This window comes from Salvelinus fontinalis, chromosome 2 (assembly GCF_029448725.1).
Source record: "Salvelinus fontinalis isolate EN_2023a chromosome 2, ASM2944872v1, whole genome shotgun sequence".
Taxonomy (NCBI): Eukaryota; Metazoa; Chordata; class Actinopteri; order Salmoniformes; family Salmonidae; genus Salvelinus; species Salvelinus fontinalis.
Genome location: NC_074666.1, coordinates 18,712,003 through 18,730,965, shown reverse-complemented (window position 1 = coordinate 18,730,965; position 18,963 = coordinate 18,712,003). Strand labels below are relative to the sequence as shown.

At 42.3% G+C, this 18,963-nt stretch overlaps 1 protein-coding gene across 2 annotated transcripts in view; it reads left to right on the top strand.

Moving 5' to 3' along the window:
- LOC129813278 (protein strawberry notch homolog 1-like) overlaps positions 1-18,963 on the top strand; it is a 34,108-nt gene that overhangs the window by 345 nt on the left and 14,800 nt on the right. For both annotated transcript variants that reach the window (XM_055865631.1, XM_055865605.1), the window contains exons 2-16: positions 1,526-1,642; positions 2,019-2,105; positions 2,464-2,700; positions 2,941-3,073; positions 3,897-3,991; positions 4,151-4,247; positions 4,441-4,601; positions 12,441-12,574; positions 12,679-12,769; positions 12,958-13,119; positions 13,328-13,463; positions 16,650-16,755; positions 17,089-17,242; positions 17,355-17,537; positions 17,785-17,882. In XM_055865631.1, coding sequence (XP_055721606.1) covers positions 1,526-1,642; positions 2,019-2,105; positions 2,464-2,700; positions 2,941-3,073; positions 3,897-3,991; positions 4,151-4,247; positions 4,441-4,601; positions 12,441-12,574; positions 12,679-12,769; positions 12,958-13,119; positions 13,328-13,463; positions 16,650-16,755; positions 17,089-17,242; positions 17,355-17,537; positions 17,785-17,882 — 1,991 coding nt within the window. The remainder of the gene's footprint in view (positions 1-1,525; positions 1,643-2,018; positions 2,106-2,463; positions 2,701-2,940; positions 3,074-3,896; positions 3,992-4,150; positions 4,248-4,440; positions 4,602-12,440; positions 12,575-12,678; positions 12,770-12,957; positions 13,120-13,327; positions 13,464-16,649; positions 16,756-17,088; positions 17,243-17,354; positions 17,538-17,784; positions 17,883-18,963) is intronic.

Sequence of the window (18,963 nt, the reverse complement as noted above, 5' to 3'; positions counted from 1 at the left end):
ATGTCTGAAAATGCTTGAGGATTTGCCGAGGATCACAGTAAAAGTGAGGCTGTGACATGTTGCTTTCGTGAAATTGTATTTTGGTGTCCTCTTTCAATTCATGGCAGTTACCTTTAGCTGTTAGCGTCTAACTTACTGTACAGTAGCTAGCTAACGTTAGTAACTGTGACTGAACATAACACCAGAACATCATAATTTGATATTAGCTAGCTAACTAGGGTAACTTGAGTTAACTAACTTTGGGTAGCTAAATACTCTTGTAACATTACTAGTAGCAGCTAGCGAACTATTTATTGTTATTGTAGATACATTAGCTATGGCTAATAATGCTAGCGACTGCGTTATATGGGGTTGTCTTTCAGTAACGTTACATTGATTTGCTGAGTGTAGTTTAAATTCATAGAGGTTAGCCAGCTAACTTGGTTATCCAGCAAGCTAGCTAACAGCCAAGCTCACGTTAGTTATGTTGCATGCAAACAAATGTTTCCCACAGAAACAGTTGCATATCGATGTTTGTTGATTCGATAGTAACTTTACTTAAATTATGTGTCCAGTTACTATAACGTTAACTGTTATTGATGGTCAATTTAGTTGGAAGCATGCTAGCTAGTTAACTAACGTTAGTTAGCTAATATTGCCACACAGTGAGTCTACTAATATTGTAATGCTGTTAACTTTTTTTTTAGATGGTGTGGGTTTCCTAGCTGGCCTATTCATAATTTGACTGTCTTTGCCTAATAAGCTGTTTAGAACACGTTGTTCGATTTGACATTAGCGAGCAACCACGTCACACCAGGAAGTTGAGACTAGGGAGTCGGTCAGTGTAAACACGTGCCGGGGTCTGAGTCACTTTGTAACCAGGCAAGTTCTCAAGATCATACTCCTGGATCTACACATTGCATTTAAGTGTGTACACACAGAATATTCTTGCGGTCTACCTTGACCGAGTTGTTTTTGGAAACTGTCCAACATTTACAAACATCAACATGCCAGTCAAGACGCTCGTTCTCTCATCTGGATGGCATAATTGTTTTAATGGCCAACAAACATCTACAGCAGCAACCAACACTGTACTTTATTAGTGCACAGCTAGTGAATAGGTAGCTGAGTGAAGTTCTCTGGTCTGATGGTTTGATTAACTGTTAGATAAATAAGGTTAACACAGTCAGTGATCACACCTCTGCCACATGGTGCTGTGCATTAGATGGTCCTAATGTCTGTCTAAGAAATATCTGTTGCTAATTATTTATGAAAGTTGTTGATTCAAAACTCCCAACCTTTATTCAGTGTAGTTTTAATTATTTTCTTTGAGCTATTATGCTTCTATTTCCCTTTGTGAAAGTGTGTTGTAGCAGGGTGTGCTACAGACAGTAAACTGTTAATTCCAAGGTGTCAGAGAGCCCAATGTACAAAAGTCTTAACTAAAGACATTTGTTTTGGTTAGATCACTAGCAGTGGATAGAGAGGCGTTGCCCTATCTGTCCCCTGCTGATGATGTCACTCACCAGTTTGTTGCTGTTTGCAGATGATGGATCCTGGACAGGATTTGCTCCTAGCAGCCCTGAGCGAGAGCGGCATCTGCCCTAACGACCTGTTTGACTTTGACCCTCAGGATGCTGCAATTCCCTCTCCCACACCACAGGTAGGTGAAACTAAGGGAGGCATCTTCCCAGTAGTCCAAAGTGTCTTTTAGCTAGAGCTGTGACGGTCATTGATCAGCCAAATGACCACTGGCACCGTTATAACCATTTGACTAGCTTTTTTTATTTTCATGGATCTCCATCCATCTTCATCCATAACTGTTGGTTACACAGTAATTGTGCCACTTCTACTTCTAGTTCTTCTGAATGAAAAGCACTATATAGTTATTATCTCAATAGGTTATAGTGGCCTCCTCCTAGCATCTCAGTAGTAGCTTTTCCTCTGATATGCATGAATACATAACTAAAGGACAGCCTGGGCGCTGCTTTAGATGTGTAGTGTTCTCTGGTGCTGATGTGAATTTTGTTTCTCTCCAGTCCATTTCCATCAGTGCCCTGGGTGTTGACTCAGGGATGGAGCCAATGGGAGTCACAGCTCCACCCAATCCTACAGGCACAATCAGGGTAGGAACTCTATTTAACTAAATATTGTTTACAGTGTGCTGTTACTAAGAAACCTATTCAGTCAACTGGTAACCAGGGTTTTGAAATGGAGAAGCCAGCCACTGCCTAAACTTGCTCAGCAAGTTTGCTTTCCGTTTGAGAATGTTTTCACATGTTTGTTCCCATTTAAAAAGGACCCAGAATATTTGTGCGTTGTCTACACATTTCGAGAACATAGACCATCAATTAAAAACTATTTGACCTATTTGCAAATTGTGTAATGACTCTAATTGTCTAGTGTTGTACTGTAGTATAATTTCTGTGTGGTAACATCTCACCCTCTTCCCCTGTCTCTTTACTCTGTTCACTGGTCCACCAGCACAAGCCTCAACCCTCAACCACCACATTTGTCTTAAATCAACTGAATCAGTTGCCATCGCTGGGAACAATCGTTGTGACCAAGCCCTCAACTGGAGGCACGGCCAGACATACCATCACAGTCACCAAGGTAGTCCATACCACTCCCTCAGCCCTGCGGGGGTCTACTTCCACACTCACCTCCTCCACGGCTCTCCCCTCCACAGTCTCCACAGTGGTTTCTTCCAGCACAGAGCAGGTCAGTGGAGGAAATGCTTTTGCCCTTAGACAAAAATGCTGCTGAAAAATGAAAAATATACAAAAATGTGTGTGCTCTCTGATTTGGTAGAGTTCATGAGGGCTGAGAGGTTCTTCACTTCCTGTGCTGCCTCTTGCAAAATTTTTTTTATAATAAATAAAAAAATGTAGGAACTACTGAACATTAGATAAAGAGCCTTCTGTGTTAAAACATATCTTTCCCTCTGTGTGTCATATCCAGCTGAAGGACCTGTTGAGGACAGGCGGTCTGAAGGGCAGCACCATGAAGGGTAGTAGTCTGGTGGAACTCATGAGGCTCAAGCCGCCGCAAGACATCGCCCAGCCGGTCGCCACAGCAATAGCCACAGGCACCAGTGAGTCACAGTACTAATTGAACCCTGACTGCATTCCAATGGCTCCAAAAATGGCTTTTCTTTTCCCAGCCTTTTGCTTTTTGAGAAAACAAGAACACTTGATGTCACTACCATATGGGTCTCACCTATTCTATACCATTCTAAGATCAGAGGTGACCTTGTCAAGGGATGGAAGCCATTGAAGGGCTGAAACTGCTCTTATTTAAAGGTGAAGATCTTCGGTTAGAAGAGGCGGTCGGGAATGATGTCATGTAGCCAAAGACATTTTCTGCCCATGTTATTTTGAGTACCAGTGTGCAATCCATTCATGCCATTCCCATGTCTATCTATTTTGCTCTTAAGTTTAGTTTGGGAAAGGCTGATCAGGATGTAACAGCCATGCCAAAACCCTTCACTGTACAGAGTATTAACTTAACTCACAGGATCATTAATGTGTACCAAACATCTCTTTGTTCAATGCACTCATTCTCGCAGAGATAATACTGGTCTCGACAAAGATGATGCATAAACCAGGTATGGACAAGATGATCAGGAATTCTCTCAGAATCTAGTGTTATGTATCACAGGATAGGAAAGGAAAGGGTTGTTGTAAAAGGGTCCAGTTTTCACACCTGTATGGCACTTCCACAGTTCACACCCACTTTATTTAAGGTTGGTTTAGACTTAGGAAGCAGTGAGGTGACTTAAGAAGTGACCTTGCACTTGGGCTGTTCAGTTCAAGTGAATCATGCCTAAGTGTGTGAATGTCTTTGTTTATAATGGACTTGGTCAGTTGGTGTCTGTTTTTACACTAATGATTCCTCTTTTCTTTCTGTTCTCACAGCGGAACTGAACGGGATAAAGGAGGTGTCAGGTAAAGACGCCGCTCGGATCTGGGTGAACGACGACGTGAAAGTGCGGAGCTTCTCACCTACACTAGTGAGTTTGTGGCATCGTCCAATCACTGACTCTTAACCAAAAGGCAGAGGTCGTGGTAGTCCTAATAAAATCTCTACCCGTTCCCCATGTTGAATGACAGAACCTGAGTTTCTTTGAAATACTTCAGTCCGCTTTATAATCAGTGATATGTTTTTATAGAAACTCCCAGGAATGAAAGAGGAGGAGGAGGCTGAGGAAGAGGAGGATGAAGAGTTGGGTCATGCTGAGACATACGCCGAGTACATGCCCATGAAATGTAAGCTTTACTCGGAGTACTCCCAACTATTTAGTTTCCTTTCACCTTTACTGAAGCTATTGACTGATGAAAGGTAGGTGGAGCCCATGCAGAGGTTCACACTGAGTCGCTTTGTTTTGGGGGAGCAGAGGAGTTGATTCAAAATGAAGGTTTCATTGATCAGTTGGTTGACTGATCATGTTGCTTGTTCCAGTGCGGATCGGGCTGCGTCACCCAGACCCGGTTGTGGAGACAAGCTCCCTGTCCAGTGTGAATCCTCCCAACGTGTGGTACAGAATGTCCATACCGGAGGAGACCATCGACCGCGGCTGGCTGTCTGCTCTGCAGCTGGAGGCCATCACATACGCTGCCCAGGTAAAGATCCTACACCTTCACACTACTGCTCACCTGGCCAGATATAGACCATACTACAGCTTGGCACTACTTTATGATCACCTGGCCAGATATACAGACATGCCAACATGCACGCATTTTGTGTACCAACAACGCAATTCTCTGTCCATATACGCAAGTACGAGATCCGAGTAAAAATTATGCAGACATGAATAGGGCCTGATTGTTTTTATTTATATATATATATAGATATTTTTATAACATTTTAATAAAAAATATGTTGAGTAAATCTAACATCCCGATTCTCGAGCTCCAACACACAGACATGTACAGAGTTTGTCAACGGACATGGAGATGAATACATCATTATTGGACGTGGCTACCCCGTGTCTGCCCCTCCTCCTGTTTGCTGACTGTCAGCAGTACGTAAACACATGGACAACTCCCTTTTCAACTCAGTGTGTTGTGGAAAGGTAAACACTAATTGTTTCAAGCTAACGTTAGCGAACATAAGCTGGACATTCAGTGGGCTCTAAAGTGCCAGCAGTTCACTCGCATTTGCTAGTGAGAGAAATTAAATGCAAATGCGAAAAATAACTGGTCGCATTTGTGCGAGTGTAATTTACATTTAATTCTGCATCCCATTAGTTGTATTTTCCATGTAACATTACAAGGATCACACAACCTGATAGACTGTAATTATGATCCACGTCACAAAAAGCATTACAAAAGTATAATAAAAGAATACATCTTGGCATTAAATGGAGTGGGGAGTTTAGAAGACTGTGACTAAGAATGAATGAGTGTCCGCTATTAGCTATAGAGGCAATTCTTCTAAAATACCTTGGCACTAGATTTGAGATTTTATCAATATCTAAAATGATGTATGCGCTGTAAAGAAATACAATAGGATTTTACATCGGCTGAAACAGCAGACTCTTCTAGCGAAGAGCGTTCAGATTCCCTTTGCGGTAGCCTACTGAACAGCGTTCAGATTCCCTTTGCGGTAGCCTACTGAACAGCGTTCAGATTCCCTTTGCGGTAGCCTACTGAACAGCGTTCAGATTCCCTTTGCGGTAGCCTACTGAACAGCGTTCAGATTCCCTTTGCGGTAGCCTACTGAACAGCGTTCAGATTCCCTTTGCGGTAGCCTACTGAACAGCGTTCAGATTCCCTTTGCGGTAGCCTACTGAACAGCGTTCAGATTCCCTTTGCGGTAGCCTACTGAACAGCGTTCAGATTCCCTTTGCGGTAGCCTACTGAACAGCGTTCAGATTCCCTTTGCGGTAGCCCACTGAACAGTGTTCAGATTCCCTTTGCGGTAGCCCACTGAACAGCGTTCAGATTCCCTTTCCGGTAGCCTACTGAACAGCGTTCAGATTCCCTTTGCGGTAGCCAGTTTGAGGTCGATGAGTGTCGATGCGATCATTTGTTTTTATGTTTTCAAAATGATTTACCTTATAGTTTTGACTAGGAAACGTGTCTAAAAAGCAATTAAAATATTTTTTTAACCTTTTATTTAACTAGGCAAGTCAGTTAAGAACAAATTCTTATTTACAATGACAGCCTAGGAACAGTGGGTTAACTGCCTTGTTCAGGGGCAGAACGACAGATTTTTACCTTGTCAGCTCGGGGACTCTATCTAGCAACCTTTCGGTTACTAGTCCAACACTCTAACCACTAGGCTACCTGCCATCCCAATACTTGTGAGCTGGCCCTAGTGATTGGCCCTGTTTGAGAGGTGACAAGCATTCCTCTATTATAGAGACTAAACTTGGGGGCATGTGCTAAGAAAAACAATATAAATAATTATCTCCATTCTACACTGTACATGTAATGGAATAAACATAGAGACAATCTGCTAATTCCACAAAACATATTTATTTAGTATGTTCTGTACTTATCAATATGAATTTAGTAAATACCAGAAGACTGAACTGAACCAGGGCCTGTTCAGTATTTATTAAGTTGCCATGTTGCTCTTGAATGTTATATTTATATTTTGTGAATCTGTTTAAAAAAAAAAGTTTTTAAAAATTTCAATAGAACTGTATTCTAATCTTTAAGGGACGAAGAGTTCGATAGATAGAGCTCTGTAGATGCCTACTGGAGAACCTTTATTTGTATTGCTTTTAAATTTTTTAAATCATATTAACACTTTGTTCTAGCTAGCTATTTGTGTAGCTAGCTATTTGTGTAGGTAGCTATCAAGTAAACACAATGATATAGTATTCTAAACTATATAAATTCTAAACTATTTTTGGCCCCTGCTTGGCCATGTTGGCAGAAAGGCCCAGTGTAGATTAATAGCTCTCTCTGTGGGCTTATAGCGAAGGCACGGACTTGTACACATGCTAACATTAACCCACCGTCTGGACCTTCTGTGGACCTTCTGCTCCACGGGAGGTTTCTGTCCTCCCTGAGCTCGCCTTAGGACACCTGCGTTACCGTTTGACAGGTGTACCGCCCCAGTCAAACTCCACACCTGCCACTGTCTATAAACTGCACACGCAAAATAATTTTTGGATATGTTTTTCTGTGATTCTTAATGTAAACATTTAGGGCAGTAGTGTATCTGTACAGGCCCTCACTCCAGTTATCAGTTCCTTCATAACACTGCAGCAGTGTGATGGCTCTCCAGTCCCGCTACTGCAATGCAAACCCAATAAAAGTTTATCTGTAGTGACTTTGGGTAAGAAAAGGCTGTACTAAATGGATTCCATTTATACAGTGCACTCAAATGATTGGCATCTTACCATTCAAGCAATGAATCCTGATCTAGGATAACTTTTAAAACATGAAATTATTTGGCTTGCTCTTCAAATAATATTTTTGCAGGAATCTCCTTGCGAATGATCTTCAAATGATCTTCAAATAATATTTTTGCAGGAATCTCCTTGTGAATGATTTTGCCGAAGATTGTATCTCCGCCGGCAAGCTTTAGAATGTCTCCATATGAAAACCGGACAGAGCGGTACCAAACATGCCAAATTCAATGTTTTTTTTAATGGTTTAAAACCCCTAACATGAATATGGACATCAACGTACAATGACATTTTTATTATCGTCAGTAAAATAAATCCATCTATCTTTTAAAGGAGATCTTTATACATTGTTTTTGTTTGCCATAATGTTTGTCTAAGCACATGTGCTCATGAAAAACAAGTAAGCATAGGTTCCATGCAATAACAAAATGAGCAGCTAATTTGGCAAATCATTGTTACTGTAGCCAGTCAGTAAAGCGATGTCACACAATTAGAGTGAGGAGACTGAGAGAAACAGACAGAGCAGCAGCAGTAACCCCGAACCCCAAAAAAGCAGAGTACATACGCCTCAGACGTTCCTTCCTCGATACCAGGAGAAGTGGTCATGCTTGACGCAATCCAAGCTACCATATCATGCTTTTTGTACTTTGTGCAAGTATGATGTTGACGTCAATCATCAAGAAAGGTCAGGTAAGTGCTTTCATATAAGGATGCTAAATGATTTGATCCTAAGATATATTGCATAATATTACTATTGCCTTTAAGTGACCCATATTACTTAATGACCTGAATAAATGGATCATGAAAATTTGAAAAGAATACTATGGCCATGTTATCCCCCCAATTTATTGTACAATGTGGGTCCTCTTTCACTTTTAGATTGTAAACGTCATGTGGATGGGAAAAAGCATCAGAAGCTACTGGCAGCTACAGCATCAACCCCAGCTATAACAACCTTTTCCCACCAAGCCAGTGATCTGAAACCCATCCGGGATGAAACTCTCTTTACTACATGCACTGCCGTTCAAAAGTTTGGGGTCACTTAGAAATGTCCTTGTTTTGAAAGAAAAACACTTTTTTTGTCCATTAAAGTAACATAAAATTGATCAGAAGTACAATGTAGACATTAATGTTGTAAATTACTTTTGTTGCTGGAAACAGCAGGTTTTTAATGGAATATCTACATACGTGTAAAGAGGCCCATTTATCAGCAACCATCACTCCTGTGTTCCAATGGCACGTTGTGTTAGCTAATCCAAGTTTAGCATTTTAAAAAGCTAATTGATCACTAGAAAACCCTTTTGCAATTATGTTAGCACAGCTGAAAACTGCTGTTCTGATTTAAAGAAGCAATAAAACTGGCCTTTAGACTAGTTGAATATCAAATAACATTTTATTTGTCACATACACATGGTTAGCAGATGTTAATGCGAGTGTAGTGAAATGCTGATGCTATCTGGAGCATCAGCATTTGTGGGTTCGATTACAGGCTCAAAATGGCCAGTAACAAAGACCTCTCTTCTGAAACGCCTCAGTCTATTCTTGTTCTGAGAAATGTAGGCTATTCCATGTGAGAAATTGGCAAGAAACTGAAGCTCTTGTACAATGCTGTGTACTACTCCCTTCAGAGAACAGCGCAAAATGTCTCTAACCAGAATAGAAAGAGGAGTGTGAGGCCCCGATGCACAACTGAGCAAGAGGACAAGTACATTAGTGTCTAGGTTGAGAAACAGACGGCTCACAAGTCCTCAACTGGCAGCCTCATTAATTAGTACCCGCAAAACACCAGTCTTTATGTCAACAGTGAAGAGGCGTCTCCGGGATGCTGGCCTTCTAGGCAGTTGCAAAGAAAAAGCCATATCTCAGAATTGCCAATAAAAATATTTAAGATGGGCAAAAGAACAGACACTGGACAGAGGAGTGGCCAGCACAGTCACCGGATCTCAACCCTATTGAGCTGTTGTGGGAGCAGCTTGACCGTATGGTATGTAAGAAGTGCCCATCAAGCCAATCCAACTTGTGGGAGGTGCTTCAGGAAGCATGGGTTGAAATCTCTTCAGATTACCTCAACAAATTGAATACTAGAATGCCAAAGGTCTGCTTGGCTGTAATTGCTGCAAATGGAGGATTTTTTGACGAAGGCAAAGTTTGAAGGACACTATTTCAATTAAAAGTCATTATTTATAACCTTGTCAGCATCTTGACTATTTCCTATTCATTTTGCAACTCATTTCATGTATGTTTTCATGGAAAACAAGGACATTTCTATGTGACCCCAAACTTGAACGGTAGTGTATATTGTTGAACACAACCTGCCATTGGCTGTGGCAGACCATGCAGGGCCACTTTTTCAAAAGATGTTTCCCAACAGTGACATCGCAAAGCAGTATGGCTGTGCCAGGACGAAGACTGCAAACATAATCAAAACACTGGCCCTTGATGATGAGCAAGGAATCACAGAAGCGATGAAGAGGTGTCCTTTCAGCCTGGCTACCGATGGCAGTACTAACATGGAGGATGTCAATGTATCCGATTGTATTACGGCTCTTCAATGCAAGTATCAGCAAGGTAGTAGTGTTATTGCTTAAGCTATGTGAATCGAGAGAGTACAGGAAGAGCTGTATTTGACATAATTGACACTGAAATGAAGAAGAGGAACATTCCGTGGTCCAATTGTGAGTTTTGCAGCGGATAATGCTGTTGTCATGCAAGAGGTGGCAGCATTTCTGAAGACCCGAAATGAAATCTGTACTTGGTTGGTTTTGCCTGCCATTTGATACACATAGCTGCAGAGAAGGCGTTGAGGCAGCTCAGTGTTAATACCGAAGACTTTCTCGTAACTATCTCGACAAGAGTAGCAAGAGAAAGGCCTCTCTGCGTAACCTACAGATCCTGTAGGACACTGATGTCAGGAAGAATTTGAAGCTGGTATCTACAAGATGGTTGTCCTTTGGCCAGTGTATTAACCGCCTTCTGCAGCAATGGGATCCTCTCACAGTGTTCTTTGCCGATGAGGTATCGGGAAAGAAGACCACTGTGCCCCCAAGCTCCACCACAACAGCTACATCCTCCTCGTCCTCACTTGAGCCCTCTGCTAGGCAGCCCAAGCGTTTTTCCTCCACCACCACCACATTGCCAATACCACTGCTCAAGCCCCCGCCTGGCTCCTCTGGAAGCAAAGTCACGCCATCCCCCACCAAATGTGGACCTACTGGCAAAACCTTCGACCTGACTCCGTATCTGTTCAAGCAAAGGGATATTGGGGACAAAGTGGCAACACAAAATGCAGAAAAGAAAGTCCTAAAATTTCTCACAAAACCGGTATCAAAATCTATGCATACTTTTTAGAGAGCCATACCAATTTTTGATGTCGGGAATCTGATTCTACAATGAGCGGAGCCGTGCATTCAAATTTTACTGTCAACTTTCGAGATGCAACTGCTGAAACTGTTATCCTTCTGCAAGCCAGACACTGTCAATACCATTATGGCAGAAATTAGTAGTGGTGTCAAGCCTACACTCTACCTGGAGAGAGACAAGGAGCTGTCCATTGACCAGGACATCCGCACCTACATAGGAAGCCAAGGCAAGCTGGATCTGAAGACCTTCTATGCAGATGTCAGAAACATATTTTCTTCTGCAGTAGACTACATGTTGCTGAAATTTCCATTTGGAGATGTGCTCCTCCAGCATGCAGTGGTCGCTGACATTGCCAACAGGCAGACTGCCAAGTTCTCATCCCTCAACTTTTTCATGGCACACTTTCCCTGCATTATTCCTGAGGGAGCCTCTGTTGAGCTGGTGGAAGATGAGTTTAGACTCTCAGGCAACAACCTTTGAGCAGAGTCTGGTCAACATGCGCACGGATCAGGCCTGGAGAGAAATCAGCACAATGAAAAGGGGGGGCAGCCTGGTCTACTCCCACCTTTCGGCTGTGATTCTGGGGATATTGGCCATATTCCACTGCAATGCCGACTGAAAATGAATATTCAGTCTCATTCAAAAAACAAAACCCAGTACAGAGCCCCCCTCAGTACAGACCTGCTGGGTGCCCTCGTTACCAAGAAGGTTTCAATGATTGCCAGAGGAACTGTTTGCCACAGAAGTTTACCCTGAAGCCCTGCTGCGTAAGGCAAATCTGTCTAGGAAATTATTTCCTTAATCTTCTGGTGACCATCAAATGTTTGTTCTCACCCACTGTTTCCTATCATAATTTTTATTATGGATAACATGTTAAAAAAGCTATTTGATACTGACGCTATGCTTCAAACATTTGTTCTTATCATATCAGAGTAATAAATGTTTTTTTTGTGGATAAGACTTTTGTACCTAAACAAATAACTTGTTATTATTTGTTTAATAAAATAAAATCTCCAAGATTAAAGGACCTATGTGTGTTCTTTCTAGTTAGATGTAAGTGACTTTTACCATATGTGTAAATGGAATGCTGTCAAAGTATTCCAACCTAACAAATACTTGATTTGGTACAATTCTATGATTGCAATCAGACTCTCAAACGAGAGTGCTGGGGGAATGAACACCAATTTTCCACACGTTTCTGGTACTCTAGAAAGTTGGACAGGGTTGGCAGATCTGAATATAGACCCTACTACAGCTTGACACTATGTCATGCTCGCCTGGCCAGATATAGACCCTACTACAGCTTGGCACTACTTTATGATCACCTGGTCAGATATAGACCCTACTACAGCTTGACACTATGTCATGCTCGCCTGGCCAGATATAGACCCTACTACAGCTTGGCACTACTTTATGATCACCTGGTCAGATAGACCCTACTACAGCTTGGCACTACTTTATGATCACCTGGTCAGATATTGACCCTACCTACTACAGCTTGGCACTACTGCATGCTCACCTGGCCAGATATAGACCCTACTACAGCTTGGCACTACTGCATGCTCACCTGGCCAGATATAGACCCTACTACAGCTTGGCACTACTGCATGCTCAACTGGCCAGATATAGACCCTACCACAGCTTGGCACTACTTCATGTACCAGTGTAGATGATTATTCACATACCTTGTACTGGGAATGAACTGAATGTACTGAAGTGTTTCTTGTCTCCATAGCAACATGAAACATTCCTCCCTAACGGCGACCGAGCGTCCTATCTGATAGGAGACGGGGCTGGAGTGGGGAAGGGCCGGACCATCGCTGGGATAATCTACGAGAACTACCTCCTGGGCAGAAAGAGATCACTCTGGTAACACCACAACTAGGATTACATGATACATCCCGCCAATGAAGGGGGATGATGGTAAACACACACTTTCCCATTTCACAAAAGCTATTCCATCTCCTTCACAGGTTCAGTGTTTCTAATGACCTGAAGTATGATGCAGAGAGGGATCTGAAAGACATAGGAGCCAAGAACATTCCGGTCTATTCCCTCAACAAGGTAAGAGGTTGTCCAGTGGGTGCAGATGTACATCACCATGCATGTTTCTTATGTGGTAATAAATTGAGGAGGTTCCTTCACACTGGATATCCTTTTCATATTTGCTTGACAAAAAGACATGTTCACATGCATAAAAAGGTATCGTTCTCCTTCACTCAAAAACATGTCCTATTTTGTCTTTTTCCCAGTTTAAGTATGGTAAGATCTCGTCCAAACACAACGGCAGTGTGAAGAAGGGGGTGATCTTCGCTACGTACTCCTCTCTGATCGGAGAGAGCCAGTCTGGAGGGAAGTACAAGACCCGCTTCAAACAGCTGCTCCACTGGTGTGGAGAGGTCTTCCACGGAGTCGTATCCTTTCATTGACTGACCACCAGACGACTACTGTAAAATTAATAGGAAACTTAATTGCCCTTGTGATACAATTTGTCCAAATTATTTTGAGAGTATGTCATCTGGGTCTATGTAACTGCCCTTAGAAGTAGTATTAACCGGTAGTTAGAAATGTTCATTGTTTAGTGAAGATAACACCACCTTTCCTTAACCCAAGCCCATTCAGATTGTGTATGACGAGTGTCACAAAGCCAAAAATGTCTGTCCCATCGGCTCGTCCAAACCCACCAAGACTGGACTGGCCGTCCTGGAGCTGCAGAACAAACTGCCCAAGGCGCGGGTGGTGTACGCTAGCGCCACTGGTACGTCACTAACCACAGGCTTCTGATGTTGAGCGGAGTCAATATTACAATCCCAGTCAACAGTTTGGGGACACCGTCTTATTCAAGGCTTTTTATTTTTACTATTTTCTACATTGTAGAATAATAGTGTACAATCGTGGCCAAAAGTTTTGAGAATGACACAAATATTCATTTTCAAAGTTTGTTGCCTCAGTTTGTATGATGGCAATTTGCATATACTCCAGAATGTTATGAAGAGTGATCAGATGAATTGCAATTAATTGCAAAGTCCCTCTTTGCCATGCAAATTAACTGAATCCAAGATATTTTCACTGCATTTCAGCCCTGCCACAAAAGGACCAGCTGACATCATGTCAGTGATTCTCTCGTTAACACAGGTGTGAGTGTTGACGAGAACAAGGCTGGAGATCACGCTGTCATGCTGATTGAGTTCGAATAACAGACTGGAAGCTTCAAAAGGAGGGTGGTGCTTGGAATCATTGTTCTTCCTCTGTCAATCATGGTTACCTGCAAGGAAACACGTGCCGTCATTGCTTTGCACAAAAAGGGCTTCACAGGCAAGGATATTGCTACCAGTAAGATGGCACCTAAATCAACCATTTATCAGATTATCAAGAACTTCAAGGAGAGCGGTTCAATTGTTGTGAAGAAGGCTTCAGGGTGCCCAAGAAAGTCCAGCAAGTGCCAGGACCGTCTCCTAAAGTTGATTCAGCTGCGGGATCGGGGCACCACCAGTACAGAGCTTGCTCAGGAATGGCAGCAGGCATGTGTGAGTGCATCTGCACGCACAGTGAGGCAAAGACTTTTGGAGGATGGCCTGGTGTCAAGAAGGGCAGCAAAGAAGCCACTTCTCTCCAGGAAAAACATCAGGGACAGACTGATATTATGCAAAAGGTACAGGGATTGGACTGCTGAGGACTGGGGTAAAGTCATTGTCTCTGAATCCCCTTTCCGATTGTTTGTGGCATCCGGAAAAAAGCTTGTCCGGAGAAGACAAGGTGAGCGCTACCATCAGTCCTGTGTCATGCCAACAGTAAAGCATCCTGAGACCATTCATGTGCGGGGTTGCTTCTCAGCCAAGGGAGTGGGCTCACTCACAATTTTGCCTAAGAACACAGCCATGAATAAAGAATGGTACCAACACATCCTCCGAGAGAGCAACTTCCCCAAACCTTCCAGGAACAGTTTGGTGATGAACAATGCCTTTTCCAGCATGATGGAGCACCTTGCCATAAGGAAAAAGTGATAACTAAGTGGCTCGGGGATCAAAACATCGATATTTTGGGTACATGGTCAGGAAACTCCCCAGACCTTAATCCCATTGAGAACTTGTGTGTGTCACAAATTCTGACAAACTCCAAGCATTGATTATGCAAGAATTGGCTGCATCAGTCAGGATGTGGCCCAGAAGTTAATTGACAGCATGCCAGGGCGGATTGCAGAGGTCTTGAAAAAGAAGGGTCAACACTGCAAATATTGACTCTTTACATCAACTTCATGTAATTGTCAATAAAAGCCTTTGACACTTATGAAATGCTTGTAATTATACTTCAGTATTCCATAGTAACATCTGACAAAAATATCTAAAGACACTGACGCAGCAAACTTTGGAAATTAATATTTGTCATTCTCAACTTTTGGACATGACTAGACATCAAAACTATGAAATAAAATATATGTAATCATGTAGTAACCAAAAAAGTATTAAACAAATCAAAATATATTTTATATTTGAGATTCTTCAAGGTAGCCACCCTTTGTCTTGATGACAGCTTTGCACACTCTTGGCATTCTCTCAACCAGCTTCACCTGGAATGCTTTTCCAACAGTCTTGAAGGAGTTCCCACATATGCTGAACACTTATTGGCTGATTTTCCTTCACTCTGTTGTCCAACTCGTCCTAAACCATATCAGGTAGGTTGAGGTCGGGTGATTGTGGAGGCCAGGTCATCTGATGCAGCACTCCATCACTCTCCTTCTTGGTCAAATAGCCATTACACAGCCTGGAGGTGTGTTGGGTCATTGTCCTGTTGAAAAACAAATGATAGTCCCACAGCGCAAACCAGATGAAATGGCGTATCGCGGCAGAATGCAGTGGTAGCCATGCTGGTTAAGTGTGTCTTGAATTCAAAATAAATCAGTGTCACCAGCAAAGCACAATCACACCACCACCTCCATGCTTCTCAGTGGGAACTCCACATGCGGACATCATCCGTTCGCCTACTCTGCGTCTCACAAAGACACAGCGGTTGGAACCAAAAATCTCAAATTTGGACTCATCAGACCAAAGGACAGATTTCCACCTGTCTAATGTCCATTGCTCGTGTTTCTTGGCCTAGCAAGTCTCTTATTGGTGTCCTTTAGTAGTCGTTTCTTTGCAGAAATTCGACCATGAAGGCCTGATTCACACAGTCTCCTCTGAACAGTTGATGTTGAGATATGTCTGTTACTTGAACTCTGTGAAGCATTTATTTGGGCTGCAATCTGAGGTGCAGTTAACTCTAATGAACTTATCCTCTGCAGCAGAGGTAACTCTGTGTCCTCCTTTCCTGTGGCGGTCCTTTCCTGTGGCGGTCCTCATCATAACGCTTGATGGTTTTTGCGACTGCACTTTAAGAAACTTTCAAAGTTCGTGACATTTTCCGGATTGACTGACTTTGTCTTAAAGTCATGATGGACTGTTTCTCTTTGCTTATTTGAGCTGTTCTTGACATAATATGGACTTGGTCTTTTACCAAATAGGGCTATCTTATGTATACCACCCCTACCTTGTCACAACACAACTGATTGGCTCAAACGCATTAAGGAATTTCCACAAATTAACTTTTAGCAAGGCACACCTGTTAATTGAAATGCATTCAAGGCGTATACGTCATGAAGCCGGTTGAGCGAATGCCAAGAGTGTGCAAAGCTGTCATCAGGGCAAATGGTGGCTACTTTGAAGAATCTCCGATATAAAATATGTTTTGATTTGTTTAACACTTTTTGGTTACTACATGATTCCATATGTGTTATTTCATAGTTTTGACGTCTTCACTATTATTCTACAATATAGTAAAAATAAGGAAAACCCTTGAATGAATAGGTGTGTCCAAACTTTTGACAGGTACTGTATATCGTGCAGGAATGATATTGTCTTAAATTAATGGAAGTGTTCTCCATTTAACTGTGTGTGTCCGTGTCCAGGTGCGTCTGAGCCCCGTAACATGGCCTACATGAGCCGGCTGGGCATCTGGGGGGAGGGGACCCCCTTCAGAGAGTTTAGCAACTTCATTCAGGCTGTGGAACGCCGGTGAGCGAGACAGACACTAGTAACTCGTCGTAGTGGTGCAGAGTATGTGTCTTTAAAAAACAGCCACGAAATGGATGCAGCAAGATACCTTAAAGTTATGACTTTTGGCAGATAGAATCTGTATAGGCAGAACGTCTTCAACCCATTAGAACTGTTACAAAACACAAATATGCCAATAAGTCTGTTGGTAGGAAAACTTCTCCTGCAAAAGTCTTGTTACACCTCACCTTCTCTATACCTATTGATATCTAGTATATCACAAATTACATTTCTCCTTAACTAAATACCTATTAAAAATAACAATTTTCCTCCCTTGTATTGCCTTGTCCTCAGAGGTGTGGGTGCTATGGAGATAGTTGCCATGGATATGAAGCTGAGGGGGATGTACATCGCCAGGCAGCTGAGCTTCACGGGTGTCACGTTCAAGATTGAGGAGGTTCCTCTGACAACCCACTACATCAAGATGTACAACAAGTCTGTACTTCTGGTAAGGTATCTTGACCTAATCCCAAACCTAAACATAAGTTTTCCCTGGGCTCTTTTCAGTAGGCTTGAAATGGAAAGGTGTATTGTTTTAAATCCTGTCCTCCATGTTTCAGTGGGTGGCTGCGCGGGAGAAGTTTCAGGCGGCTGCTAACCTGATGGATGCAGAGCAGCGGATGAAGAAGTCCATGTGGGGTCAGTTCTGGTCGGCCCACCAGAGGTTCTTCAAGTACCTCTGCATTGCATCCAAGGTCCGCAGGGTGGTGCAGCTCGCCAGGGAGGAGGTCAAAAACGGAAAGGTGGGTGGGAGATTTCAGAAGGTAGAAAGATAAGATTGTTATTCCAGGAATCTTGAATTTTCTGACTTCAGATTTTAGAGATCAGGAAAACTGACACCATGTCATATTCCTGCATATTGGTTCTATTGTATTTTGGTTGGTTTGAGGAGAGGTGACTGGTGGTCTCCCAGACATTTAGCTGTTTACCGTCAGACTGTGTGCGACTCGAGTCCTGTCTTTCTCGCTCTCTCTCTCTCGCTCTCTGTAGTGTGTTGTGATTGGTCTCCAGTCGACAGGAGAGGCCAGAACACTGGAGGCCCTGGAGGAAGGAGGAGGAGAGCTCAATGACTTTGTCTCCACCGCCAAGTAACTTTTCACCCAGACTTATATATTTTATTAGTCCATATGTGATGGAAATGTCTTCTGCTTGAATCCAACCACTGATATACAAACACGCATACACACAAACCAGGGTTTCTGTTATGAAAATGTGGCACCGGACATTTGCCGACAGCATTTTCATTTACCGGACATTTGAGAAATTTACTGGACCCATATGCATTGAGTGCATAACCTTGCGGCACGCAAGTTTCAAGTTTGGTGATGCACGTTTTCACTATAATGCACCTTTATAATAATGCATTCCATGCATCATCGCATTTACATGTAAAAAAAAAGCCTACTATTCGTGATGTGATGAGTAGATTGAATAGTCATAATGTAATAACATACAATGCATTCAAAGTATTCATACCTCTTGACTTTTTCCACATTTTATGTTATAGCCTTATTCTGAAATGGGTTAAATAAAACAATTGTACTCATCAATCTACATACAATACCGCATAATGGGTTTTTAGAAATGTTTGGATATTTACATTTTTGTTTTAATGTATTTAAAAAAAAAAAATTATGGAGTATTGTGTGTAGATTGATGGGGGGAAACTATTTAATCCATTTTTCTGTAAGGTAAAGAAATGTGGAAAAAGTCAAGAGGTCTGAATACTTCCCGAATGCAGTGTAACTCAATCACTATTTGCAAAAAGACCATTCAATGCATGGCTGAATGCGTGTATCGTAGAGGCCTGGGCTATAGGCTATATCAAAAACACATGGACACATTACCAGATTATTCTTTTTTTATATTCCAAATGACAGGGTAGCCTACTCTGCTGACACTGACTAACAGATCAATAAAACCACGTTGTATGTATAATAGGCCTATGAGAAGGGGAGACTAAAATAGAATGACGTCCGTCTAAACTGGAGGAAGAAATTATTGTCCAAAAACAAACTTTAAAGTGGAACTGACCCAACAATGATAGAGTGAATATGTGGAGTGCGCACTCACCGGGGACATGGCAGATTTGCTCTGCTGGTGTCAAGATAGTCTATAGGCCTACTGTTGTTCACTCTAAGTAGATCATTTTGATAAGACATTAGTCTT